Source organism: Oryctolagus cuniculus, chromosome 4 (assembly GCF_964237555.1).
Source record: "Oryctolagus cuniculus chromosome 4, mOryCun1.1, whole genome shotgun sequence".
Lineage (NCBI taxonomy): Eukaryota > Metazoa > Chordata > Mammalia > Lagomorpha > Leporidae > Oryctolagus > Oryctolagus cuniculus.
Window position 1 is genome coordinate 69,596,240 of NC_091435.1, and position 22,097 is coordinate 69,618,336.

The 22,097-nt window shown below is 42.0% G+C and overlaps 1 protein-coding gene across 8 annotated transcripts in view; it reads left to right on the forward strand.

Annotated features, from left to right (window-relative positions):
- SIDT1 (SID1 transmembrane family member 1) overlaps positions 1-22,097 on the forward strand; it is a 106,181-nt gene that overhangs the window by 55,271 nt on the left and 28,813 nt on the right. For all 8 annotated transcript variants that reach the window (XM_008266930.4, XM_051819041.2, XM_051819040.2 and 5 more), the window contains 9 exons: positions 1,075-1,176; positions 2,116-2,199; positions 4,057-4,144; positions 5,282-5,353; positions 5,745-5,838; positions 9,036-9,079; positions 19,794-19,865; positions 21,178-21,320; positions 22,006-22,079. In XM_008266930.4, coding sequence (XP_008265152.1) covers positions 1,075-1,176; positions 2,116-2,199; positions 4,057-4,144; positions 5,282-5,353; positions 5,745-5,838; positions 9,036-9,079; positions 19,794-19,865; positions 21,178-21,320; positions 22,006-22,079 — 773 coding nt within the window. The remainder of the gene's footprint in view (positions 1-1,074; positions 1,177-2,115; positions 2,200-4,056; positions 4,145-5,281; positions 5,354-5,744; positions 5,839-9,035; positions 9,080-19,793; positions 19,866-21,177; positions 21,321-22,005; positions 22,080-22,097) is intronic.

The window sequence follows — 22,097 nt, forward strand, 5'->3', positions numbered from 1 at the left end:
AGAATTCTTCCATTCGATGGTTCACCCCCCAGATGGCCGCAACGGCTGGAGCTGAGCCTATCCTAAGCTAGGAGCCAGGAGCTTCTTCCTGGTCTCCCACGCGTGTGCAAGGGCCCATCTTTTACTGCTTTCCTAGGCCACAGCAGAGAGCTGGATCAGAAGTGGAGTAGCTGGGACTCGAACCAGTGCCCGTATGTTATGCCAGCACTACAGAAGGTGGCTTTACCGGCTACGCCACAGCACTGGCCCCCCTCAAAATCTTAATCACAAACTTGATATAGCTTCTCAGCCAGTTATCAAATTTATAACTGTTAAGCAAAATTCCCCTTCCTTCATTGGTAGCTACGTGTTTAAAACTTAGAGTTAATACATTTTCCCAGTAGATTCACAATCCAAGTAGGTAAGTAGCATTTTCTGTTTCTGGTAATATCTGAGAAATACTTTCTAAAACTACCTGGCCTGGCCAAAACTGCAAATATAGTTCAAGGGAGCTAGATGTAGGCCTTAGGCTTTGAATCTGAATATTTTCTCAGGATATTGCAGCCAGGAAGTAGATACTTTAGCAAAATGTCTAGAGGAAGGGTTGGTCTGGAGCTCATTCTTGTCCAGGTGAAGGTGGTTAAATTCTTGAAGAACAGGCATGTCTGCTTTTCAAGGTAGAGCTTCATGTTTCACAATGAGCACAAACATAAACCTTGTTTTATATAACATCTCATGGGCCCTTGATTCAAAGCGAGTGGGGATACTTTTTAAGTAGGAAATGAAAATGAAGTATAGCAAAGTGTAGTCAAGAAAGAAATGACCACCCCATACAATGAAATGGCACACTGTATGAAATGGCTATTTTGCCTTTATTCCTTGTTGTATTCTTGCTGTCTGGCACAGGGCCCTGGGCAGAGCAGTTAGTTGTTCAGGGCTTAAAATGCATAGTTCACTGATGGGATCTATATCAAACCTGGTGCCTAACAATAGGTGAAACAATCCTATTCCTGTGAAAATTGTTTGAATTGCAGTTTGTAATTATAAACATTTCTTACTATTAACAACTCATGTCTTTCTTTTTCTTATTCTCAGTATTTTCTATACAAATTTCCCCAAGATGTGGATTCAGTTATTATTACAGTGGTATCCGAAATGGCTTATCCTTGTTCTGTGGTCTCGGTCCAGAATATCATGGTGAGTTCTGATAACTTGTCAGCCTGCTGATGTGGAGCATTGCGTTGTCTCAGAATAAATGAAAAGAGGGCTGGGGACCCTGTCATCTACTTACTGTGTATCTCCCTCAAATCTGTTGAATAATAAGATAGTATCTTGTGCAAACAGCTGGGCAGTCCATGTTTAAAATGCTGATCTGGATAGAGAAAGAACAGTTAATTCCTCAGTAAATTAAATGAAAGAAAGAAAGAGGGAGGGAGGGAAGGAGGGCAGATCACAATGAAGAACAAAGAAGACCAAGTTATGGAGGCCAAAAGAAAAATAAGATAGAAACTACCTTTTGTCCTGTTTTCACAATTTATTGTAACATTATGGGGCTGGCATGGTGGCATAGCGGGTAAAGCCACCATCTGCAACACTGGCATCCCAGATGGGCACCAGGTCGTGTCCTGGCTGCTCCACTTCTGATTCAGCTCTCCTGCTAATGGCTTGGGGAAAGCAGCAAAAGATGGCCCAAGTGTTTGAGTACCTGGCACTGACATGAAAGACCCAGATGAAGCCGCTGGCTCCTGGCTTCAGCCTGGCCCAGTCCTGGCTGTTGCAGCCACCTGGAGGTTGAACCAGTGGATGGGGGATCTTTCTTTCTCTGTAACTCCCACTTTTGAATAAATAATAAATCTTTAAAAATTTTATCATAGCATTAGGTTCCTTCTGTCTCATGTGGTATTAACAAAAAATGGAAAGGAGTTATATACTTTTCATAGCTGTCTTCGATATGAAGTGACTTTGACTTTAGAGGACAACGCACTAAGTTTAGGGGAAACCTTTTCATGGTTTCTGTCTTGGTAAGGACTCCTCTGCTCTGTGACCCAAATGGAAAGGCCCAGATAGGATCTGTGTGTGGTATGATGTTATATACTATTCATGATGCTTTCCTTTTATCTCTCTCATATGCTGCAGTGTCCAGTGTATGATCTTGACCACAATGTGGAATTTAATGGTGTCTATCAGTCCATGACCAAGAAAGCTGCTATCACACTACAGGTGAGAATGCTTCTGTGGTCACTATTGTTAATGACAATTGGCAGTAGATGGTCAGTTTACCTACTGGACCAGCTTCCAAAAGGGATGGCCAACCACTGTGTTTCTTTCTGATTAGTTTGAAAAGTGAGATTGCTATGCCTGGGTGATGGTAGATAATGCAGCTCCACCAAGTACGCTTTGCTCTTAGGGCTTCTTAAGAACCCCTGGCCCATGGGGCATAAATCTGATAGATGACTCAGAGAGGTAAAGGCAGAAGTCTACTTGTTGGGGATGCTGATTTGGTGCGAAATTTATCAGATCTACTTAAATCAATTAAACAGATTCTAATAATTTGTACCAGTAACAGTCACCAAAAGAGGACTTCAAGTCTGGACACAAGGATCAGGTTCAGTACAGCAATTTATCTGTTTCTGGTGTCTGTAATTAAAGTATTATTTCAATGGTAATTTTATAGCACAAATAGATGCATGTCATGTAAGCATGATTCTATCCCTGCGTTTGGGGAAGTACTTACTTAACATACCTGTAGCCTGATCTCTTCCCCAAGGTTAAGATGATGCTTTTTATTGACTAACATGCACAAAAATGAAGAAAAGTTAGTTATAATGTAGGGATCAAGCTTCAAAACTTCATTAGTCAGGCTTTCATTTTTGAGGACTTCAAAAATGATTTGATATCTCAAATATCTTCTCTTGTTCTTAGCGTTTATTTTTTCCACAGCATTCCAGCGTTATATGGTCCCAAATAAAAAGGGACAGAAAAATAACCACAATAGGGAACTTCAGGTTTTATATCACCTAGGACACTAAATTAATGATGAGTAGAGCATATAGTGTATGTCTACCTTATGGATGAGGAGTTGGGATCATATTATTGTTGGATTTTTAGCAAAGCTCTCTGGCAGTTATAGAACTATAATGGACCTTAAAGATCATCTTATGAGAGTTAGGGTTTAGCCTAGCAGTTAAGATACCAGCATCCCACAATGGAGTGCCTGGATTTGATTTCTACCTCCTGATGCTAAGTTCAGGTTTCTGCTAGACCCTGGGAGGCAGCAGTGATGTTGTAAGTAATTGGGTTCCTGCCACTCATGTGGGAGACCTGGATTGAGTCCTTGGCTCCTGGCTCCCGGCTTTGGCCCTGGCCCTGGCCCTAGCCCTGGTCCAGCCCCAGCCCCAGCCCCAGCCCCAGTCACTGTAGACATCTGGAGAGTGAACCAGTACATGGGAGCTGTGTGTGTGTGTGTGTGTGTGTGTGTGCGCACGCACACGTGTTTGTCTCTATCTGTCTCTCTCTGTGTCATTCTTCCTCTCAATAAATATTTTATAAGCTTTTAAAAATCACCTGTCAACATGCTTCTTCATCGATAAGGGACACAGAGAGAAGCACACTTAAAGAAAGTGAAAGCCAGACTGTAATTCAGATCTTCTGACTTGGGTCCTTTGCCTCCCTCACTTAAATTATTTATTTAACTGCTAACGTTGTGACTGTGAGAAAAGTTACTATTTATCATTACATTTTAATATAAAATAATATACCAGTATTAATTATTAAACATGGCTGTTGATGTTTTTATATGGTGCATATTATAGATCTAAGCACTCAAGTGGGCACAAACTAGATAGAAATCATAATAATGTATCTACTTAATTTCTTGGGTATAATAATTATTATGGATAATCTGGAAAAGACCATGGATATTTGTAAGTCCTTTCTATGGAGCTCCGGGCCAGTGGTGAACTTTTCTTAGATCTTCCTTTCTGCCCTCCTCCCCCAACCCCCACCTCGGCCCCAGACATTCTCCCTTCTTATTTTCTCTCTTACCTGCCTATCATAATGTTGTTATGTCTTATGCAGAAGAAGGATTTTCCAGGCAAGCAGTTCTTCGTGGTGTTTGTGATAAAGCCTGAAGATTATGCCTGTGGAGGCTCATTCTTCATCCAGGGTAAGCAATAATGAGCAATACTGGGGAGGAAATGAAAGGGAAGTCGAAAGCTCATTTCTAGTTCCCATTAAGTAAGGATCCATCACCAGTGACATGGCAAGGTAGCCTGAGAAATACTCAAGAAAAAATAAAATGAATCAAATCATTAATCAAAATGTATTTCTGAAACTACAAAATGTCATTTGGCACATCTCATCTTTTCAGTCTCGCACTCCTTCAGACCGTGTAAGGTGAGTTCACTCAGTTGGCCCTTTACTCAACAAATTACTATCGTAAAGTGCTAATCTTACATAGAGGATCGAGACCCAGCTCCTAAGATCAGCTTGGTAGCCAACAGTAATGAAGTCACTTGTGTTTATGAGTTGTCATTTCCACAAGGATACACAAGAAAAATGTAGCATTCTCCATTCCAGTTGCCAAAGTTATTCTCAAAAATAAAGAACGAAGTAGACAGCTTATTTCACTGATGAGAGGTTGGGTGAGCTCGTAGGCATAGTGTTGATAGCTATGGGTAACTACTCAGTAACTACCTTGGGAATGCAGTGGTCTCTTGATTGAAAACGTCAGCTGCTGATGAGCCTGATATAACCAATACAGAGCATGTTTACTGTTGAGTGCACCATGGTTCCCTTGAGATTCAGGTGAAATTTCTGCTATTGTGTTAATCTCTGAAATACAGAGATCTAGAGTTTTACCAAAGTCTATTGTTCTTACAACCCTTTGATGACTATGTACAGGAAAAAAAATGTCACTTGCTAGAAGACTGCAAACCAGAGGAAGAGGTAGCACTCTGCATTTTTCAGCTGTTTTCTCAGATGTCCAGAGAGCAGAGAAAGGTCAGCGCTTCTTCATTGGGGAAGGCTGCTGCAATCTTAGTTGCATCGATAAATGCTACCAAAATGCACCAAACAAAGGCCAAACTGAGAGTCTTAACCAAGAGGAATGTTAGTGATTTGAGGGGTGGGGGTTAGACTTTTTCTCCAGTTCTTCCTAAAGTAAGATTCAGCAGCCAGAGTTAATTCTGGTACTTTAAAAAAAAAAAAAAAAAAAAAAAAAAAAAAAAAAAACTGTTCATATGAGAGGCCAAGAATCTGGTATCTAAACCATCGCACTCTGCTATTTTGTTGTTGTTACCAGAAAAGGAGAACCAGACGTGGAATCTACAACGAACAAAGAACCTTAAAGTGACCATTGTCCCTTCTGTTAAAGGTCAGTGCTGGCTCCAGAAAGAGTCTTATGTTAGGAAATCTGTCATAGAATTCAGTGTTAATGTCATCCTACTAGAGAGAATCATCACAATAAAACCTGAGTACATTTACCTTAGAGATAAAAGAGGGAATCAGAAACCCTCCTCAAAAGAAAGGGAATTCAATTCTGGAGTCGGATACAGCAGTCCCTTCTGGTATCCAGCGACAAATACTCTCCTGGAAAAACAGTCCCTTTGGATTCAAGCTGGATAACCTCTCATGGTTTTGCTGTGATGAAAGAAAATTTCTTAGAATTTAAGAATGAGTGTGATGGCGGTGGACCCTTTAAGCTGCCCCATCCCAGAGTCTTCCTTCTGAGGACAACTTGACCAAAGTCGTTTCTCTCCCCTCAGAATCTGTTTATGTGAAAGCCAGTCTCTTCAGTGTCTTCATCTTCTTATCCTTCTACTTGGGATGCCTGCTGGTTTTGTTCGTTCATTACGTGAGGTAGGTTGAAAACATTAGAGAATGTTAACCCTTCTCCCTACCTCTGCGCAATCATCCGCCACAGGCTTCAGGCCCACAGTCACTGGATTCAGTTTGACCTCAGCCATCAGCTCTGTGACTTTGCAGAAGCTGCTTAACCTCTCTATGCTACCGGTTCCCCCATCTGCAAGACGAATCATTCACCTCACAGAACAGTATAATTTGCATATTTACATCAATGTCGTGCACACAGGAAGTGCTGGTAGGTTGTTGGTTATTTTCATAGTTAAAACCTCAACAAAAAGACAATCTGTATACTTTTGGTTCAGAAAATACTCACTGTAATTCCTACAAAATATAGGAAATGATCTGTTCTTCCTAACATGGAAATTTAGAAAGAGCTTTAAATAGTCTGTCAGAAGGTAAATTGAATGCCTAAAATCAATCCCGAGGTCCCATCAATAACAGAAGTAATATGCTTGGATATACGCTGCAGCTGCTGCAGTGTCAGTTTTCCAGTCAAGTGTCCCTGGAAGATTTAAGAAAAGGTTGGCGTGGGGGTCAGAGATGACTGTGTTGTAATTCAATCAAGGAAATCCCCCTTCTCAAGAGTTTGGATCCCCTAATATCAAAGCCCCGGTCTCGGGTCTCCTTTCCCCTCTCAGCAGGACTGGACCTTGAGAATTCCATTCTTTGTTGTGCTCTCTGTGAAGCAACTACAAAAGAATGGCAAGAGGGTTACAGTAAACAATGTTCTTTTCTCCTCTTGAACATATAAAGAAAGCAAAGCCTGTACAGAGTTGTGAGATTAACTCCATCTGTAAAAAGCTTCCCTACAGCTGTGACAGAACTATCAGTGATACAAGCCAAGCTCTGACTCAAGAACAAATTCCCTTCCGTGACTTTGATGGAAGTTCTGAGTTGAGATATTGCCTTCAGAAACCTCAGGACACCCTCAGCCAAATCTGGGAGACGTTGCGCACCAAAATAACTGAGGATAGTGGATTATAAACCACTGGAAGGAGCTAGAAATTCATGAATTCATTTTGATAAAGAAAGCAAGGAGGGACATAAGCACCTACAGTTAGTTGTTGATCACCCTACAGTGAGTGTGCAGGCCCTGGGCCAAGCCCTAAATCCACAGTCTCTTATTTGTTCTTCTCAACTACCCTATCAGACATTGAGTCCAAACTGCCAGAGCCTAAATACTCATCCTTCCCTTTGATGCTTACATTAGTTACCCATTTCCACAATGCTGCTGCATTAAAAAAAAAAAAAAAAAAAAGGCACAAAACTCCAGTGGCATATAGCAATACCTATTTGCTATTTAAGTTTGCTCATAAGCCTGTGTGAGCCAGAAGGTTCAGCCAGTATAGGCTGGGTTCAGGATCTCAGCTGGTCGTTGAGCATGATCTACTGGCATGTCTCTGTGTGTGTGCATGTGTGTGTGTGTGTGTAAATGATTCATATACATGTATATGTATGAATAATGGAATAGGGTTGAAAGTTTAGAAATAAACCAATACATTTATAGTTAATCAGTTTTGGACAAGGGTACCAGTACAATTCAATGGAAAAAGGATATTCTTTTCTTTTTTTTTTTTTTTAAGATTTACTTATTTATTTGAAAGTCAGAGTTACACAGAGAGAGAAGGAGAGGCAGAGAGAGAAAGAGAGGTCTTCCATCTGCTGGTTCACTCCCCAGATGGCTGCAATGGCTGGAGCTGAGCCGATCCAAAGCCAGGAGCCAGGAACTTGTTCCAGTCCTCCCATGTGGGTGCAGGGGCCCAAGGACTTGGGCCATCCTCTACTGCCTTCACAGGCCATAGCAGAGAGCTGGATCAGAAGTGGAGCAGCCAGGACTTGAACTGGTGCCCATATGGGATGCCAGCACTGCAGGTGGTGGCTTTACCTGCTACGCCACAGCGCCAGCCCCAGGATATTCCTTTCAACAAATTATTCTACAATTAGATGTTCACTTGAGAAAGAATGACATTATAATCTTACTCCACCACACATCCAAAAATTAACTCAAAATGAAAAAAACTAAATATAAGAGCCAAATTATAAAATTCTTAGAAAAAACATACATGTAAACCTTTATGACTTTGGATGAGGTAATGATTAGTTCTCAAGGTAGTGAAAATACAGCCACAAAATAGGAGAAAAATATTTGTAAATCAATATATCTGAAAAAAGTCTAATCTCCAGACTATATAAAGAATTCTTACAACACAGTGATTTAAAAAAGACAACCTTATTTAAAAGTAGACAAAGTATTTAAATAGATGTTTCTTCAAAGAAGATACACAAATGCTAACAAGCACATGATAGAATATTCAACATCATTAGCCATTAGAGAAATGAAAATCACAACTACCAGGAAATTTCATATCCACTAGGACAGCTATCATAAATTTTTGTTAATGAAAAACAGTGAATTGGAAAGGATGTGGAGAAAATGGAATCCTGATACATTGTTGGTGTGGATATAAAGTAGTTCTTGCTTGCAGCCATTGTGAAAAACAGTTTGGGAAAAAAAATTAACCATAGAATTACCACTTACCCAGCAATTCCACTCTTATGTATATTCCTAAGAGAATGGAAACATGTCCACACAAAAGTTTGTACACAAATGTTGTAGCAGGGATATTCATGATAGCCAAAGAGTGGAAACCACTAAAGCTTCTATCATATGCAAACAAATAAATGTAGTATGGTATATACACCCAAGGGATACATTCAACCAGAAAGGACTGGATTACTGGTACATGCAGCATTGTGGATGAACCTTGAAAACACTATGCCAAGAGAAAGAAGCCAGTCAAAAATTCACAGATGCATGATTCTGTGTATGTGAAATGTCCATAATAGGCACATGTATAGAGACAGAAGTAGGTTACAGGAGTGAATTATATCTGAAAACTGATGAATGAATTGATGGACATGCCTAGGAATGGAATTGCTGGTTGTATGATAACTCTGTTTAACTTCCTGAGGAAATGTCAAACTATTTTTCAAACTGTCAAATGATTTTCCCAAGTGACTGTACCATTTTACAGCAGGGGGGATGTATCAGGGTTCCAAATTCTCTGTATCTAAAGGCCCATTTTTTAAGAGATCTTAGCAGAAAAGTCTGCAACAAAGTCTATAGGGAACAAATGTAAAACGCTGAGGTCTTCTCCATCTTAGTAGCGTGTTTATGTGCTTGTTTGCAGGTTTCACAGGAAATCCATTGATGGAAGCTTTGGTTCCAACGATGGTAAGAAAATCCCTGGTTTACATTCAAAGTGACATAAAATAGTGTGCTGCCATCCCACTTGGTGCTTCCTTGTCTCTACCTTTTGCAATTTTCAAACCTTCCCTTGGTTCCTATCCCACAAAGTGGTCCAATTGGCAGTTTTTTTATGGAAAGATGAGTGAGTAAGACCAACATTATGGCTGATGGTTATTGAGACAGGGAGCTCACACCCAGAACCTTGGCATGTCTCTTGTAACAATCCACAGATTATTTACAAACCACTCATATTTTATGTTAAAAGTTTAGTGTTTTCTAGCATGTGATTGTTCATACCTATCTTATCCCAAAGCTAATTCGCCAACAATAGTAAGAATTTGATGTGTCAACTCTAACACAGAGTTTGCTTTTCCCAAACTGAGGCAAAGGACTTTTTAAAGTATCTAGAAAACTGAAATATTTGGGACTAAGAAGTGTAATAAAAGAGTATAACAATTTTGGGGAATTCAGGATAATTCCATATCCGACCCGCTGTAGCAGACGCTTTCTTACACTCTGAGATTTGGAACAAAAGAATTTAGTTGTCTCACCTTTTATCAACACTTGAAATGTAAATACCTTCACTTTTTGAAATGCAGTAATCAGCATGAATTCCTCAGTGCTCATAGGCTGTACCACAAACAGAGAGAATGTAGCGAAGGATGATGAAGTGGGTCTTGATTTTTTAAGTTGCCTGTGGCAGATGTAAAGTGTTGTGTTTCTACAGTGAAGTGAATCCACAGAATCTTAGAAAGACGCAGACTCAGCCACTGCCCCCACCCAGCAGCAACATTTCTCCCGTTGCTGGAGAGCTTGCTTTTTTTTTTTTTCCACATTTATCTTCCTTAATGTCAGCATGTCTATTTTTCTAGCCACCCAGGCGCTTTGTTTTACTAAGCATTCAACTGCCAATATAAGAGACTGTAAAGGAACACCTGCTCTTGTAGCTTTAAAATGCTAAGTGCTACTTTCTCTTTTATTCATAAAATGTTTAAATGAATTTGCTCTCTGGTTCTCCTTTTCCTACAATGCTCCCAAGTTTGTTTTTATTTTAGACCTAATTGAACTTAAGCATAAATTAAGTTGATTGGATCCCTTTGGGTACCCTCTGAATGGATGGTCTGTTACTTTTTGTTGTATGGGTGAAGTCATTTTATTATTGTGACCATAATCAAAGCAATTCCGCATTCAAAAGGAACTCCTGAACATTCCAGCCCGAGTGGACAGAGCTGGGACTTGAGCTAGACCATTATCCAAGATCAGGAAGGCTGTGAAAACCAGCCAAGACTTAGAGACACCCTTCCGAGGATGAAAAGAAATAAATGAGTGACCAGAAGAATAAAGACATATCATGAAAGTGCATGTGGCCACAAGTAACAACAGTAACAACAAAATGTGTCTCAAGGACACTTGAGCAATAACTGGCTCCTATCCCAGGGTGTCAGGATGGATTGAGCCCAATTGCTCAGGCCTATTCCCCTGACTCTGCTTCCCTCCCCGAGGCTGGTGGGGAGAAGGGTGCAGGCTTACACCTCCACGTGATGACGTCAGAGGGAAAGACTTTCAGAACCTCCCAGAAACTTCTCCTGGTCCTTCGTGGGTCTACAGTGGATCATTTATTTACTGTTAAGGCAAAGGAATAAATAGGTTTACTTACATCAGACAACCGTATTTTTAGAATTCAGAGATTCTTTTTGTCTAAGACCAGAGTTTCTCAAATCCAATATTGTTGACATTGTGGGTCTGATAATTCTCTGTTGTTGGGGGCTATCACACACATGGTAGTGTTATAGGAATATGTTTCCTGGTTTTATTCCAAGTCCTTGCCCCACTTTGAGATGAGAATTCAAACAAGAGGCATAAGTGAGGTGCATTAATGAGAACAAGATTTTTTTATGTGTTTTATTATTGTATTGTATTGCATTTTTTAAATTTTTAATTAGCTTTTGACAGATTCAATATTCATTGTAGATACAATTCTAAGACCATAATGATATTCCCTTCCCCCTCCATCCCTCCCTCATCCGCTTTCCCTCCCACCCTCCTTCCTTCTCCTTTTCTTTTTTTTTTTTTTTTTTTAATTTTTGGGATAACATATTTTAAATTTACCTTACACTAAAAAAGGCTTAATGCTACCACCAAATAAGAAGTTTAATAAGTAAAAAGCAAAAGATACCCCAGTTTAGTGAGAATACAGACAACGGCTATAAACAGTAATTGAATGGAAAAATGCCCATTTCACCCATATACAGTAAATTGTCTCACAGATCATTAAGACTACAGTAGTATAACTTGCTTAATCATTAGTTTGACAAAGTGAAAGAGAGATTGAATACACACTCATGCGTGAACGTGGGCAATGCCACAGTGAGCGATACCTACATGAGAGGGCCAGAGAAAAGCCTGTGAGGAGAGACGTGGGAGAGGGGAGAGAGGACTGGCAGCGAGGGCAAGAAGCTGAAAGGGCCACTCCTGTGTGCAGCAGTTCCCTTTATGGGTAGGGAGTAGTCCCCTGGTTGAATATACAGTCAGGGTGGAGTCTGGGCAGAGTTAGTGTCTGTGAGGTTTTCTGGGAGTTTCATGGAGCCTCCACATGGAGTTTAACTTCCACGTGGCATCATGGCCTCTCCTCCTTTCCAGCCTTAGATGGGATGCAGGTGCATCATGGGAAAGTGGATACACTGGATTGGCATGTGAGGAGTGGAGTTACGGTGCAGGGCTGTTGAGACAGAAGGTGCAGGGAAATCTCCCAGCTCGTTTATTCCTGTTTGACTTCCTGCCTGGTTCTCTTGTTTCTGTAGGATGTGTATCAGCACTTTTTTTTTTTTTTATCTTTCATTTAATGAATATAAATTTCCAAAGTACGACTCATGGGTTACAATGCCTTTCCCCCCCATACCGTCCCTCCCACCCACAACCCTCCCCTTTCCCACTCCCTCTTCCCTTCCATTCACATCAAGATTCATTTTCGATTATCTTAATATACAGAAGATCAGCTTAGTGGATGTGTATCAGCATTCTTTACCCCCACCCACTAGATTCCAGTAGCGTGCTCCCTCCTTTTGCACCTCAAAATGTCCCCAGACTTTGCCGAAATATCGTCTTGAAGACAAAACGATCCACTCCCCACCTCCCCCTGCTTGAGAACCATGGACTGAAACACATCAGCTGATGGGCACAAGTGGGGAGACCTGAACCAAACGCCAGTTTGGCAGTGTTCACCAACATGGGCTTTGAAATGGGGAGAGGATGAGGACCCCTTGTTAGAAGACAGGGACAGGGAAGACGGTACTACATCCAGCACCGCATGAACAGAAGTCAAGGTTTGCCCTGTAGAGCTAGTCAGTGGCTCTTTTAGGCTTTTGGAACATAGCATTGAAAAGCCAGCTGAGAATGAGAAACAGAGGTAAACAAAGTCCATTTCTGAAAGCTGATATGCTACATTCAGGGAAGGAACCATCGGAGAAACAGAAATGCCTTTCTCTCCCAGGGCCAGCATTATGCGACTGTAGAGAGCCGGAAGTTCAGTGGAGGTCCGAGCTGCAGGAGACACCCAGAGGGTTTAAAACCAGAGAAAATGCAAGGGGCAGTTTCTGAAAGGGGAAGAACGTCTCACTTCTCATCCTTATTAAAGAGGTTCTACAGAAATTCAGTTACCAACTGGGAAGACAGACTAATGACGCCTCCCTCTCAGGCTTCTGAAGCCACACGAGCCACTACCATGCACCTAGGGTGCAGCATAAGAGATTATCTTCTCAAGTGAGAGAGTTTGACAAACCTGACCAGGCTGTAGATTTTACAACAGAAATAGCCAGACTTGGCCGGCGCTGCGGCTCACTAGGCTAATCCTCCGCCTTGCGGCGCCGGCACACCGGGTTCTAGTCCCAGTCAGGGCGCTGGATTCTGTCCCGGTTGCCCCTCTTCCAGGCCAGCTCTCTGCTGTGGCCAGGGAGTGCAGTGGAGGATGGCCCAAGTGCTTGGGCCCTGCACCCCATGGGAGACCAGGAGAAGCACCTGGCTCCTGGGTTCAAATCAGTGCGATGTGCCGGCCGCAGCGCGCTGGCCGCGGCGGCCATTGGAGGGTGAACCAACAGCAAAGGAAGACCTTTCTTTCTGTCTCTCTCTCTCTCACTGTCCACTCTGCCTGTTAAAAAAATAAAAATAAAAAAATAAAAAAAAGAAATAGCCAGCCCAATCCTTTTCTGGATACAGGCATTCCTGAATCAGCCTCTTAGCAAAGAGCAGGGTCTGGGGGCAATAAGACAAGGAGTGTGTTGAGTTTGCAGAACCCAAGGAGCACAAGCCATCCCCAAGTTCTGTGGCAATGGGACTCAAATCCAGTCCTGGTTCTCCCTTCTTTTCCCAAATTTCCTTGGCTTTTCTTGCCCACTTTCTTCTCCAAGAGGCATTTCACTTTTACATTCCTTCTCAAATATTAATAGTTTTCTTTACTTTCTCCTCAACTTTTGAAACAAAACACGAGGCTGGTTGGGGTGGATACCAGTCGGCATAAAAATAAAATTCACATCATTCTGGCCTGCTCTTCAGCTCCCAGCCTTCTGAGTCTTCAGAGACCGAAGGAGGCAAGACAGCTGTCAATGAGGAGGCCCCAAAAGATTCACATATGCTTAAAATGAAATGAACATTTTCCTCTCACACAGGGTATTTCACGTAAGGGGCACGCATGCACGCGTATCCTGTTCTGTCAGTGAAGTAGACAGATGGCGAGGGTCTGGTCCTCAGAGAAGTCTACACTCACACAAGTCTCCCGATTCAGATGAGGTCATTCCTGAGCTGATACATCTGCTGTTTCCAGCCACAACATCTTGGCCTGTCCTGTCAACTGAAATCTTGTATTTAATCCTGCCTTTGGAATACTTTACAGTTAAATATCAGTTCAGTTTCCCTCCTAAGACTGTGATCATACTTGAAGTTGAGGGGAATCTGATTTGGTTTTTGCATTCTTTTTTTTTAAATGGACAAATTTCATGTATTTCATGAAACACAGTGATAGTTAGGAACATAGTGATACTTTCCAGCCTACTCTGCCTCCTCCTTCCTTCCTTACTCTTTCTTTTGTTACGATGATTTACTTTCAGTTAACTTTATACTCATGAGATTAACCCCACACTAAGTAAAGAGTTCAACAAATAATAATAAGAAAACAAAAAACACTGTTCCTCTACAGTAGAGACAAAGGCTGTAAACAATCATTGAATCTCAAAATGTCCATTTTTTCAAAAGTCCTCAGACATAAACAAAATTAACAGAATGCCGTTATCCAGTGTCACCCAATCTCATCTGTACATTGTGCGTGTAAAAGTCCACAGAGTGAAAACATTTCTAAGTGCTGGCAATTGTATTGCACATGAAAATCTTGTCCAGCACAGAACCCACAGTACTGCAGTTGCCCGAGAGTGTGCAGGGCTGGACACCACATGCAGACAAGATCTGGCTCCCTTGTGAGCCAGAGCAGAGTGCAGAAATCAGTGACTCATCGAGGTCGGACCGATCTGCGATCTGTGCAGCTAACTTTGTGATTTTAATGCAGTTGTCACCTAACAAAACAGTGACTGTTTTTGTTTGTTCACTTGCTTTGATTTTCGTTTTTGTTCTTCTTCCTTGGATTACACACACACAAAACATGGGTTCCCACGATACCTGTTGACCTCTCCCCACAATGGAACACCAGGATTTGCCTGAGCACACATCTTTTTCCAGGACCAGAGGGCTTCCCAGTAACACCAAAATACCAAAAATTCTGGCTTTATGGTTTTAGTGTCATTCTTCACTTACTATTTGTATGTTTTAATAATCAAATCCCGTTTTGACTATTTAATTCAGAATAATTTTAGATTTACAAGACAAGAATTGTGGCATTACACAGTTTCCACATAACCCATACCCAGCTTCTTCTATTCTTAATATCTAAAATTAGTCACAATCTATAAACCATTTCCAGCGTCCTCTATTTTTCTTCTAATAATCCAAGCCATTTTAAACAAGAAATATAAGTTAAAGAGCTTAACTGAAAAGATACTAGGGGAAAAAATAAGACTACAACATTGGAGCCCAACTGTTGCAGCCCATCTGGGGAGTGACCCAGTAGATAGAAGGTCTCTCTGTCTATAGATCTGTCCCTCTCTCTCTGTAACTCTGACTTTCAAATAAATAAACAAATCTCTTTTAAAAAAAAAGACTGGGAACAGAGGCCACCAAGAGACTCCCTCTCCACAATGAATTAAGCAGAAGATACCAGAATGAGCTACCCCAACCAGGAGTCATTCACATGAAGCAGCAGCCAGGGGCCGGTGCTGTGGCCTAGTGAGCAGTCTCCACCTGCTGCACAGGCATCCCACATGGGCGCCAGTTCTAGTCCTGGCTGCTTCACTTCCCATCCAGCTCTCTGCTATGGCCTGGGAAAGCAGGAGAAGATGACCCAAGGACTTGGGCCCTGCACCTGCATGGGAGACCTGGAAAAAACTCCTAGCTCCTGGCTTTGGATCATCCCAACTCCGGCCATTGTGGCCTCTTGGAGAGTGAACAAGCAGATGGAAGACCTTTCTGTCTGTCTCTCCCTCTCTCTGTCAATAACTCTACTTTTCAAATAAATACATAAAATCTTAAAAAGAAGAAGGAGGAGGAGAAGCAGCAGCAGCAGCAGCCAATCTAAAAAACAAATGTTGGTCTTTCTCTTTTAAAAAGTGAGTTTATTAAAGTGGAGATACAAATGAGCCTCAACCTCTGTGGCCCACTTGAAATCTATGCTTGAGCTGCCATGAAAGGAATACATTTCCTACCAATGGTTCTTACTGAAGGAAAACCCTTGAGTTTCTTTCTTTTTTCAAAAAAGATTTATTTATTTATTGGAAAGTCAGAGTTACACAGAGAGAGAAGGAGAGGCAGAGAGAGAGAGAGAGAGAGAGAGAGAGTTTTTCATCCGCTGGTTCACTCTTCCTCAGTCGGCCACAACGGCCAGAGCTGTGCCAATACAAAGCCAGGAGCCAGAAGCTTCTTCCAATTCTCCCATGCAGGTACAGGGGCCCAAGGACTTGGGCCATCTTCTCCTGTTTTCCCAGGCCATAGCAGAAAGCTGGATCAGAAGTGGAGTAGCCAAGACTTGAACCGGCACCCAAATGGAATGCTGGCACTGTAGGCAGTGGCTTTACCTGCTACGCCACAGTGCTGGCTCCGGGTTTCTTTTTAATTAAGAAAATAAGCTTTGTGATAAATATATATAAAGGAATATTATTCAATCTTTAAATAGGAGGAGATGCAGCCATTTGTAAACTATCCCCCACGGATGAACCTAGAGGACACTATGCTATGGCAAGTATACCAAACACAGAGAAAAGTTCTGTGTGATCTCACTTATATGTGGAATTGAAAAAAGAAGTCAGGGGTTGGTGCTATGATGGAGTGGGTTAAGCTGCTCCTTATGTTGCTGGCATCCTGTATTTGTGTGCCGGTTAGTACCACACGCAGCTGCTCTGCTTCTGATCCAGCTCCCTGCTAATGCACCTGAGAAGCAGTAGATATGGCCCAAGTACTTTGGCCCCTGCCACCCACAAAGAAGATTCAGATGGAATTCCAGGCTACCTGGCTTCCGCCTGGCTAAGCCTCTGCTATTGCAGTCATGTGGGGAATGAACCAATAGATGAAAGCTCTCTCTTTTCCTTCTCTCTCTCTCTCTCTTTCTGCCTCTCAAATAAGTAAATAAATCTTTAAAAATTAAGAAGTCTAATAGAGAGTAGACAGGTGGTTACCATGGGCAGAGAAGGGCAGGAAATGAGGAGAAGTAGACCAAAGGGTTCAAACTTGGAGTTATGTAGGATGGCTAAGTCCAGGAATCGGAAGTCCGGCTGGAGAGCTGTAATTAATAATAATGTAGACTCTGTATTGAAACTTGGCTGAGGGTAGATTTTGGGTCTTATAACAATAACCAAAAGACGGGGTAACTATGGAAGGTGATGGGTATATTAATTTGTTTACCTGTATTTCACTATGTTTACGAATAGCAAAATATATTGTACATCTTAAACTGCTACAATAAACCCAATTTTAAAAAGATGAACTTTGATTGAGACCAACAGAATGAGCCAACTGTTCACCCAATATAAGTAAACAGGCAAATAACTTTATGTCTCAGCACCTCTCTTTTATCATCTTTAAAATGATGATAACAATGATAGCACTCATCTCTTAGAGTGTTAGAGAAGTTAAAAGAGTAAATTCTTGGAAAGAACTTGAAAGAGTGACACAGTAAGGTTTCAATAAACATTAGCAGTCATAGATATAGTAATAGCAGCAGTAGCATTAGTAAATATAGTATTAGCAGCATTAGTAATGAAAATATTAGCGGTTGTAGCATCGGTGGTGGTGGTGGAAATAGTGGCAGGTCTTGGTAGAGTCAATAGTAGCAGCAGCAGCAAAGCTCTGTACTATAACTTTGGCCACATTGGGCTTAAGTCAAAAAGAATCAAATTATACACAGTATCTTCACATATTGCTCTGACTGTGCTCAAAAGATTTGATTTCTCATACTTAAGAGTCTGAAAGTAACCTTTTTTTTTTTTGCCTTGAACTTGGAAGAAAGGTGGAAATGTGTTAGCAGAGATGCGTTTTTACTAGATTTTCAGGCATAGTGAAACTGCCAGAGAGTATGCATTTTGAGGGCCAAGATCTGCCTTCTGTAAGCCCTGAAAATGGCCTTGCCTGCCAAGAACTCTGCCTTGGCCAAAGCCTTGCTGTCCAGTGGCGCCCACTTGGCCAAGCCATCAAAGAGAGAACTGAAATTGGTCTCCAAGCCTATCGGGTTTGTCTCTCATTACCTGGCTAACTGTTTTGAGCTTGGGATATAATTATTTTTCTTTCTAGAGGAAGTTTCTGCCCACCAGTTATAATGAAGTTCAAGAGCTGGATGAAAACTGTGCACTCTGACAACTTGGGAATTGTTTAAGGCTTTCAATTCTTTCACATGTGTTATTCACTGTAACATTTATGTAAATTATAATGATGTGTATTTTCATGAAGAAATTGGCATATACTTGCAGTGAGAATGTTTTTAGAGTATCCTTAATTATGTTTCTTCAGTGAAAATATATTTCCTTGAAATAGTTCAAGATACCAAACAGTACATTCACAAACTGTTTTGTCTGTCATGTGATACAAGAAGACTGACCTCTCATAAAGGGAATTTACTGGAATTCCCACCAGCCTGCTAATATCCAGATCCTGAGCAAAGCTCAGAAGACAGTGAAGAAATGCATTTCCGTAGAGGAGTGCAGCTCCTGGAGGTAGCAGAGCACTAAGTCAGAGTCAGAGAAACTGCCTGGAGGCCCACTCATTTGTAGGTCCCACTCTCTTTGTTCAGTTTTCAGAAATGGATAAGCTCAATAGGATAGCATCTTGCTTAACAGCCGAGAAGAAGGCTGGGAGGTGTTTTCCTCTGGTGCTTGTAGTGGGATAGCTCCAGAGATACCACCGGGCTCTCACAGCAGTGAGTTCCTTCTCCCTGCTACTAGCATCCGCTCACCAGGCAAACTGGAGGAGCATTCTCCTGGAGTCTGTTTTTCTTTCGTTTCCAGCAGCCTGTTGAAAACAGATACACCTATTCCACCTCCTAAATAACCTTCAAAAGCGCTCATCTCCCTCTACATCCTTATTCATGTGGTCTTCATTTATTGCTCCAGTGAATACACTGATTTCCTTCCTATCTGGGCTTCCTGCCCATAATTAGGGGACCACTAAGTGCTACAACAAAGAAGCCTCCCAAGTACAGCGATCGAATAATAGAAGTTTATTTCTGATGTTTCTGTTCATGGTGATTCCAGACCCAGGCTTCTTCATTCTTGGGATTCTGCAATACTGCCAAACAGTAACAGTGATCAGCTCCCTTTTTTTTTTTTCCCCATACAGAGCCAGGCAGTTCATGGGTTAGGCTTTTGAGGCCATCCAGGCTCTGTTGCAGCTATTCAGATGTGCCACTGTAATGTAAAAGCAGCCATGTATGCAACCGAATGAGTGTGCCTGTGTATTAATAGACTTTATATGTGAATATTGAAGTTTGAATTTCATGTAATTTTCAGTGGTCATGAAATACTATTCCTCTTTTTTAAAACATTTTTATTTGTTTGAAAGGCTTAACAACAGAGAGATAGGGGGAGAGAGAGAGAGAGAGAGAGAGAGAGAGAGAGAGAACGAGCACGCCATCCTCTGGCTCACTCCCCAAATGACCTCAACAGCCAGAGCTCAGCCACGTCAAAGCTAGGAGCCAAGAACTCCATCCAGGTCTCCCACATGAGTGGCAGGACCTAAGCACTTGGACCATCTTCCCCTGCCTTCCCAGTTACACTAATAAGAAGCTGGGTCACAAGCAGCACAGCCAGGACCTGAGCCAACACTCCAAAACGTGATGCCAGCTTTGAAGCGGCTTCGTAATCCTCTGTACCACAGTGCCGGCCTCACTATTCCTCTTTTAATTTTTCCCCCACCATTTAAAAATGTAAAACCTGTTCTTAGTTCAAGGACCATACAAGGCTAGATTTCTTTCCTGGGGTCCATAGTTTGGTGGCTCCTGTGTTAGAGTTGAAAGAAAACCAAATTTAAAATGTTAGCCTTTGATTGAGCCACTTAGAGTTGTGTTGTTTTGTTTTAGCGGCTGAACACAAAACATTTGCGTCTTTGCTTTTTTTAACAGGCTCTGGAAATATGGCGGTGTCACATCCCATTGCTGCCAGCACACCTGAAGGGAGCAACTACGGGGCAATAGGTATTTCCTACAGTGCGTTCAATTATGTAAATGTTTCCTAATTCTCCAGAGAATAGGATACGAAGCATCTCCAGCCACTAATAACAGTGAGCATGGGCAAGGCAGTCATCCCATGAGCTTGTGTTTTATTTGTAACATGAACTGGCTGATTGATCTAGAAGGTTCCTTCTAGCTCTAACTTTCTCCGGTTCTATTCTGCTTCTTGAATCTACCAGCCACACTTAAGTCCTTTGAATGGTTGCTATCAACTATCAAGGCCCCCAAGGGACTTTTTACCCATTCTGGGTTTAGGACATGAAAGATAGGACAGAAGGAGCCTGACCTCCCTGACCAGTTGTTTCATCCTCAGGTTTCAGTGGACTAAGGATGATCAGAAGATAAGACAGTGCAGTAGGTGAACGTGGCAGTAGCCTAACAGTCCTTCATTTTGGCCAGTTTCATAACTGAACCTGCACACTGCCACCCAGTCATTCACATGGCAGACTCCAGTATTCATTCAGTGGCCTGAAAACAACTGAGTCCCTGACACCCGTCTTGTTGGGATAGTAGAGCATGGAGCTGCCTGCCCCTTCCACGTTGCGTGTGGGCCAGGGCTGGTGCTCAGTGTAGAGGGCCTGGGACACCTGTATTCCTGCCCTCTTATTCTATAACTCTGAGAAGCATGTGGGCTCAGTGCAGGCTACTTATTTTTAGTCCTGTAGGAACAGGATTTTTTTAAAGCCATCTGAACAGAAGAAATAAAGCGGAAGGTAGGCTCGCTCATGTGCTCATCAAGCTGCACAGATTCCCATCTGCTCTGGGAAACGTTCAGGGGAACAGAAGGATTCTTCTCCCTGAGCATGTTGTTTTCATTATATAACCGCAGATACGGCACGTGGGGGGAATTCTGTGTACAAATACTTCACGCGTGAGAAATGTGTAGCTGCTGGGCATGTGTGTGCACACATATATGATAGACGCTGTGCATCACTCCTTGCACATGTGTGCATTCTTATGTTCATATTTTAAAATATGAAACGTAAGCACAAGGTTGTTTCTACATCCAAATAGTTGACAGAGCAGATGTCCTGATATTCTAATATGCATTCAGCCCTAGAGCTAGACAAACTAAAATATAAAAATAGGAGAAAAGGAACAATAAATGTCCTTTAAGAAGGAATAGAAGGAAAGAACATGTCTCGTGGGCAGTGAGTTGTTTTTGACCAACATAGAATTTTCTAGAACATCTCCGCACCGTGCAGACTTTTGCAGGGAAGCAAGAGTGCAAGAGGCCCTTCTTAGCTGGTAAAGGCAGATGTGTTTCCTGTTTCAGATGAGTCGAGCTCCAGTGCAGGGAGGCCGGCCTCCTCCTCCGACGGGCAGCCGGGCCAGTCTGACACAGACAGCTCCGTGGATGAGAGCGACTTCGACACCATGCCGGATATTGAGAGTGATAAAAACATCGTCCGGACCAAGGTAGCTCTCTGCCTGGCCAGGCTTGCTGAAGGGGTGGAAAGTTTGGCAGAAGAATCAACTTCAGGGGTGCCTTTGTTTCTTTTATTTGTTTTCTCCCTTCAGGGGAAGTCAAATTTCCCAAAGGGTTTAGGTAAGACCTAACTCTAACTTTTTTTCCTGAAGAAAGTGGGAGTAAGAAAGAGAATGGGGCATTCAACTACTCTCCAGGTGTGAAGTGGCTGATGGTAGACAGGAAGGGATGCAGGGCACCAACCAGCTAGAAGAAGAGCTTCCTCTGAAGGGTGTACTGGAAAGCTCTCTGGCAGGAGTACAGCTCGTGTCTTCTGGGCACACACTTATTGTGTTTTGTTGTTTTGTGCCCAGTAGAAGATAAGAAGGATAATTGGACAATTTCAACCATAAGTAATTCAAGAACCACACAGTGGGCAGCTCTAAAAGCTGAGAAATCAGTTCTCAAGATAAAAGAAATACTCAAGACTCCCAGTAGGTTTCCTGTATTGGCCAATCCTGATTATTCCATGGAAAATACTAGGATTTTTGTTCAGATATCCTGGAGAAAATAAAAAGAAAGTATCGTTGAGTAATTTTAATCCCTAGGGGATTGAAATTTGTAAAGCTCTCCTTTATAATTTACATGAGAAAAGTCAAGTATAATTTTGCATTCTCTTTTTATTTGGTGTCCCAGATGTTCCTGTACCTGTCAGATCTGTCCAGGAAGGATCGGAGAATTGTCAGCAAAAAATATAAGATTTATTTTTGGTAAGTAGATAACCAGCA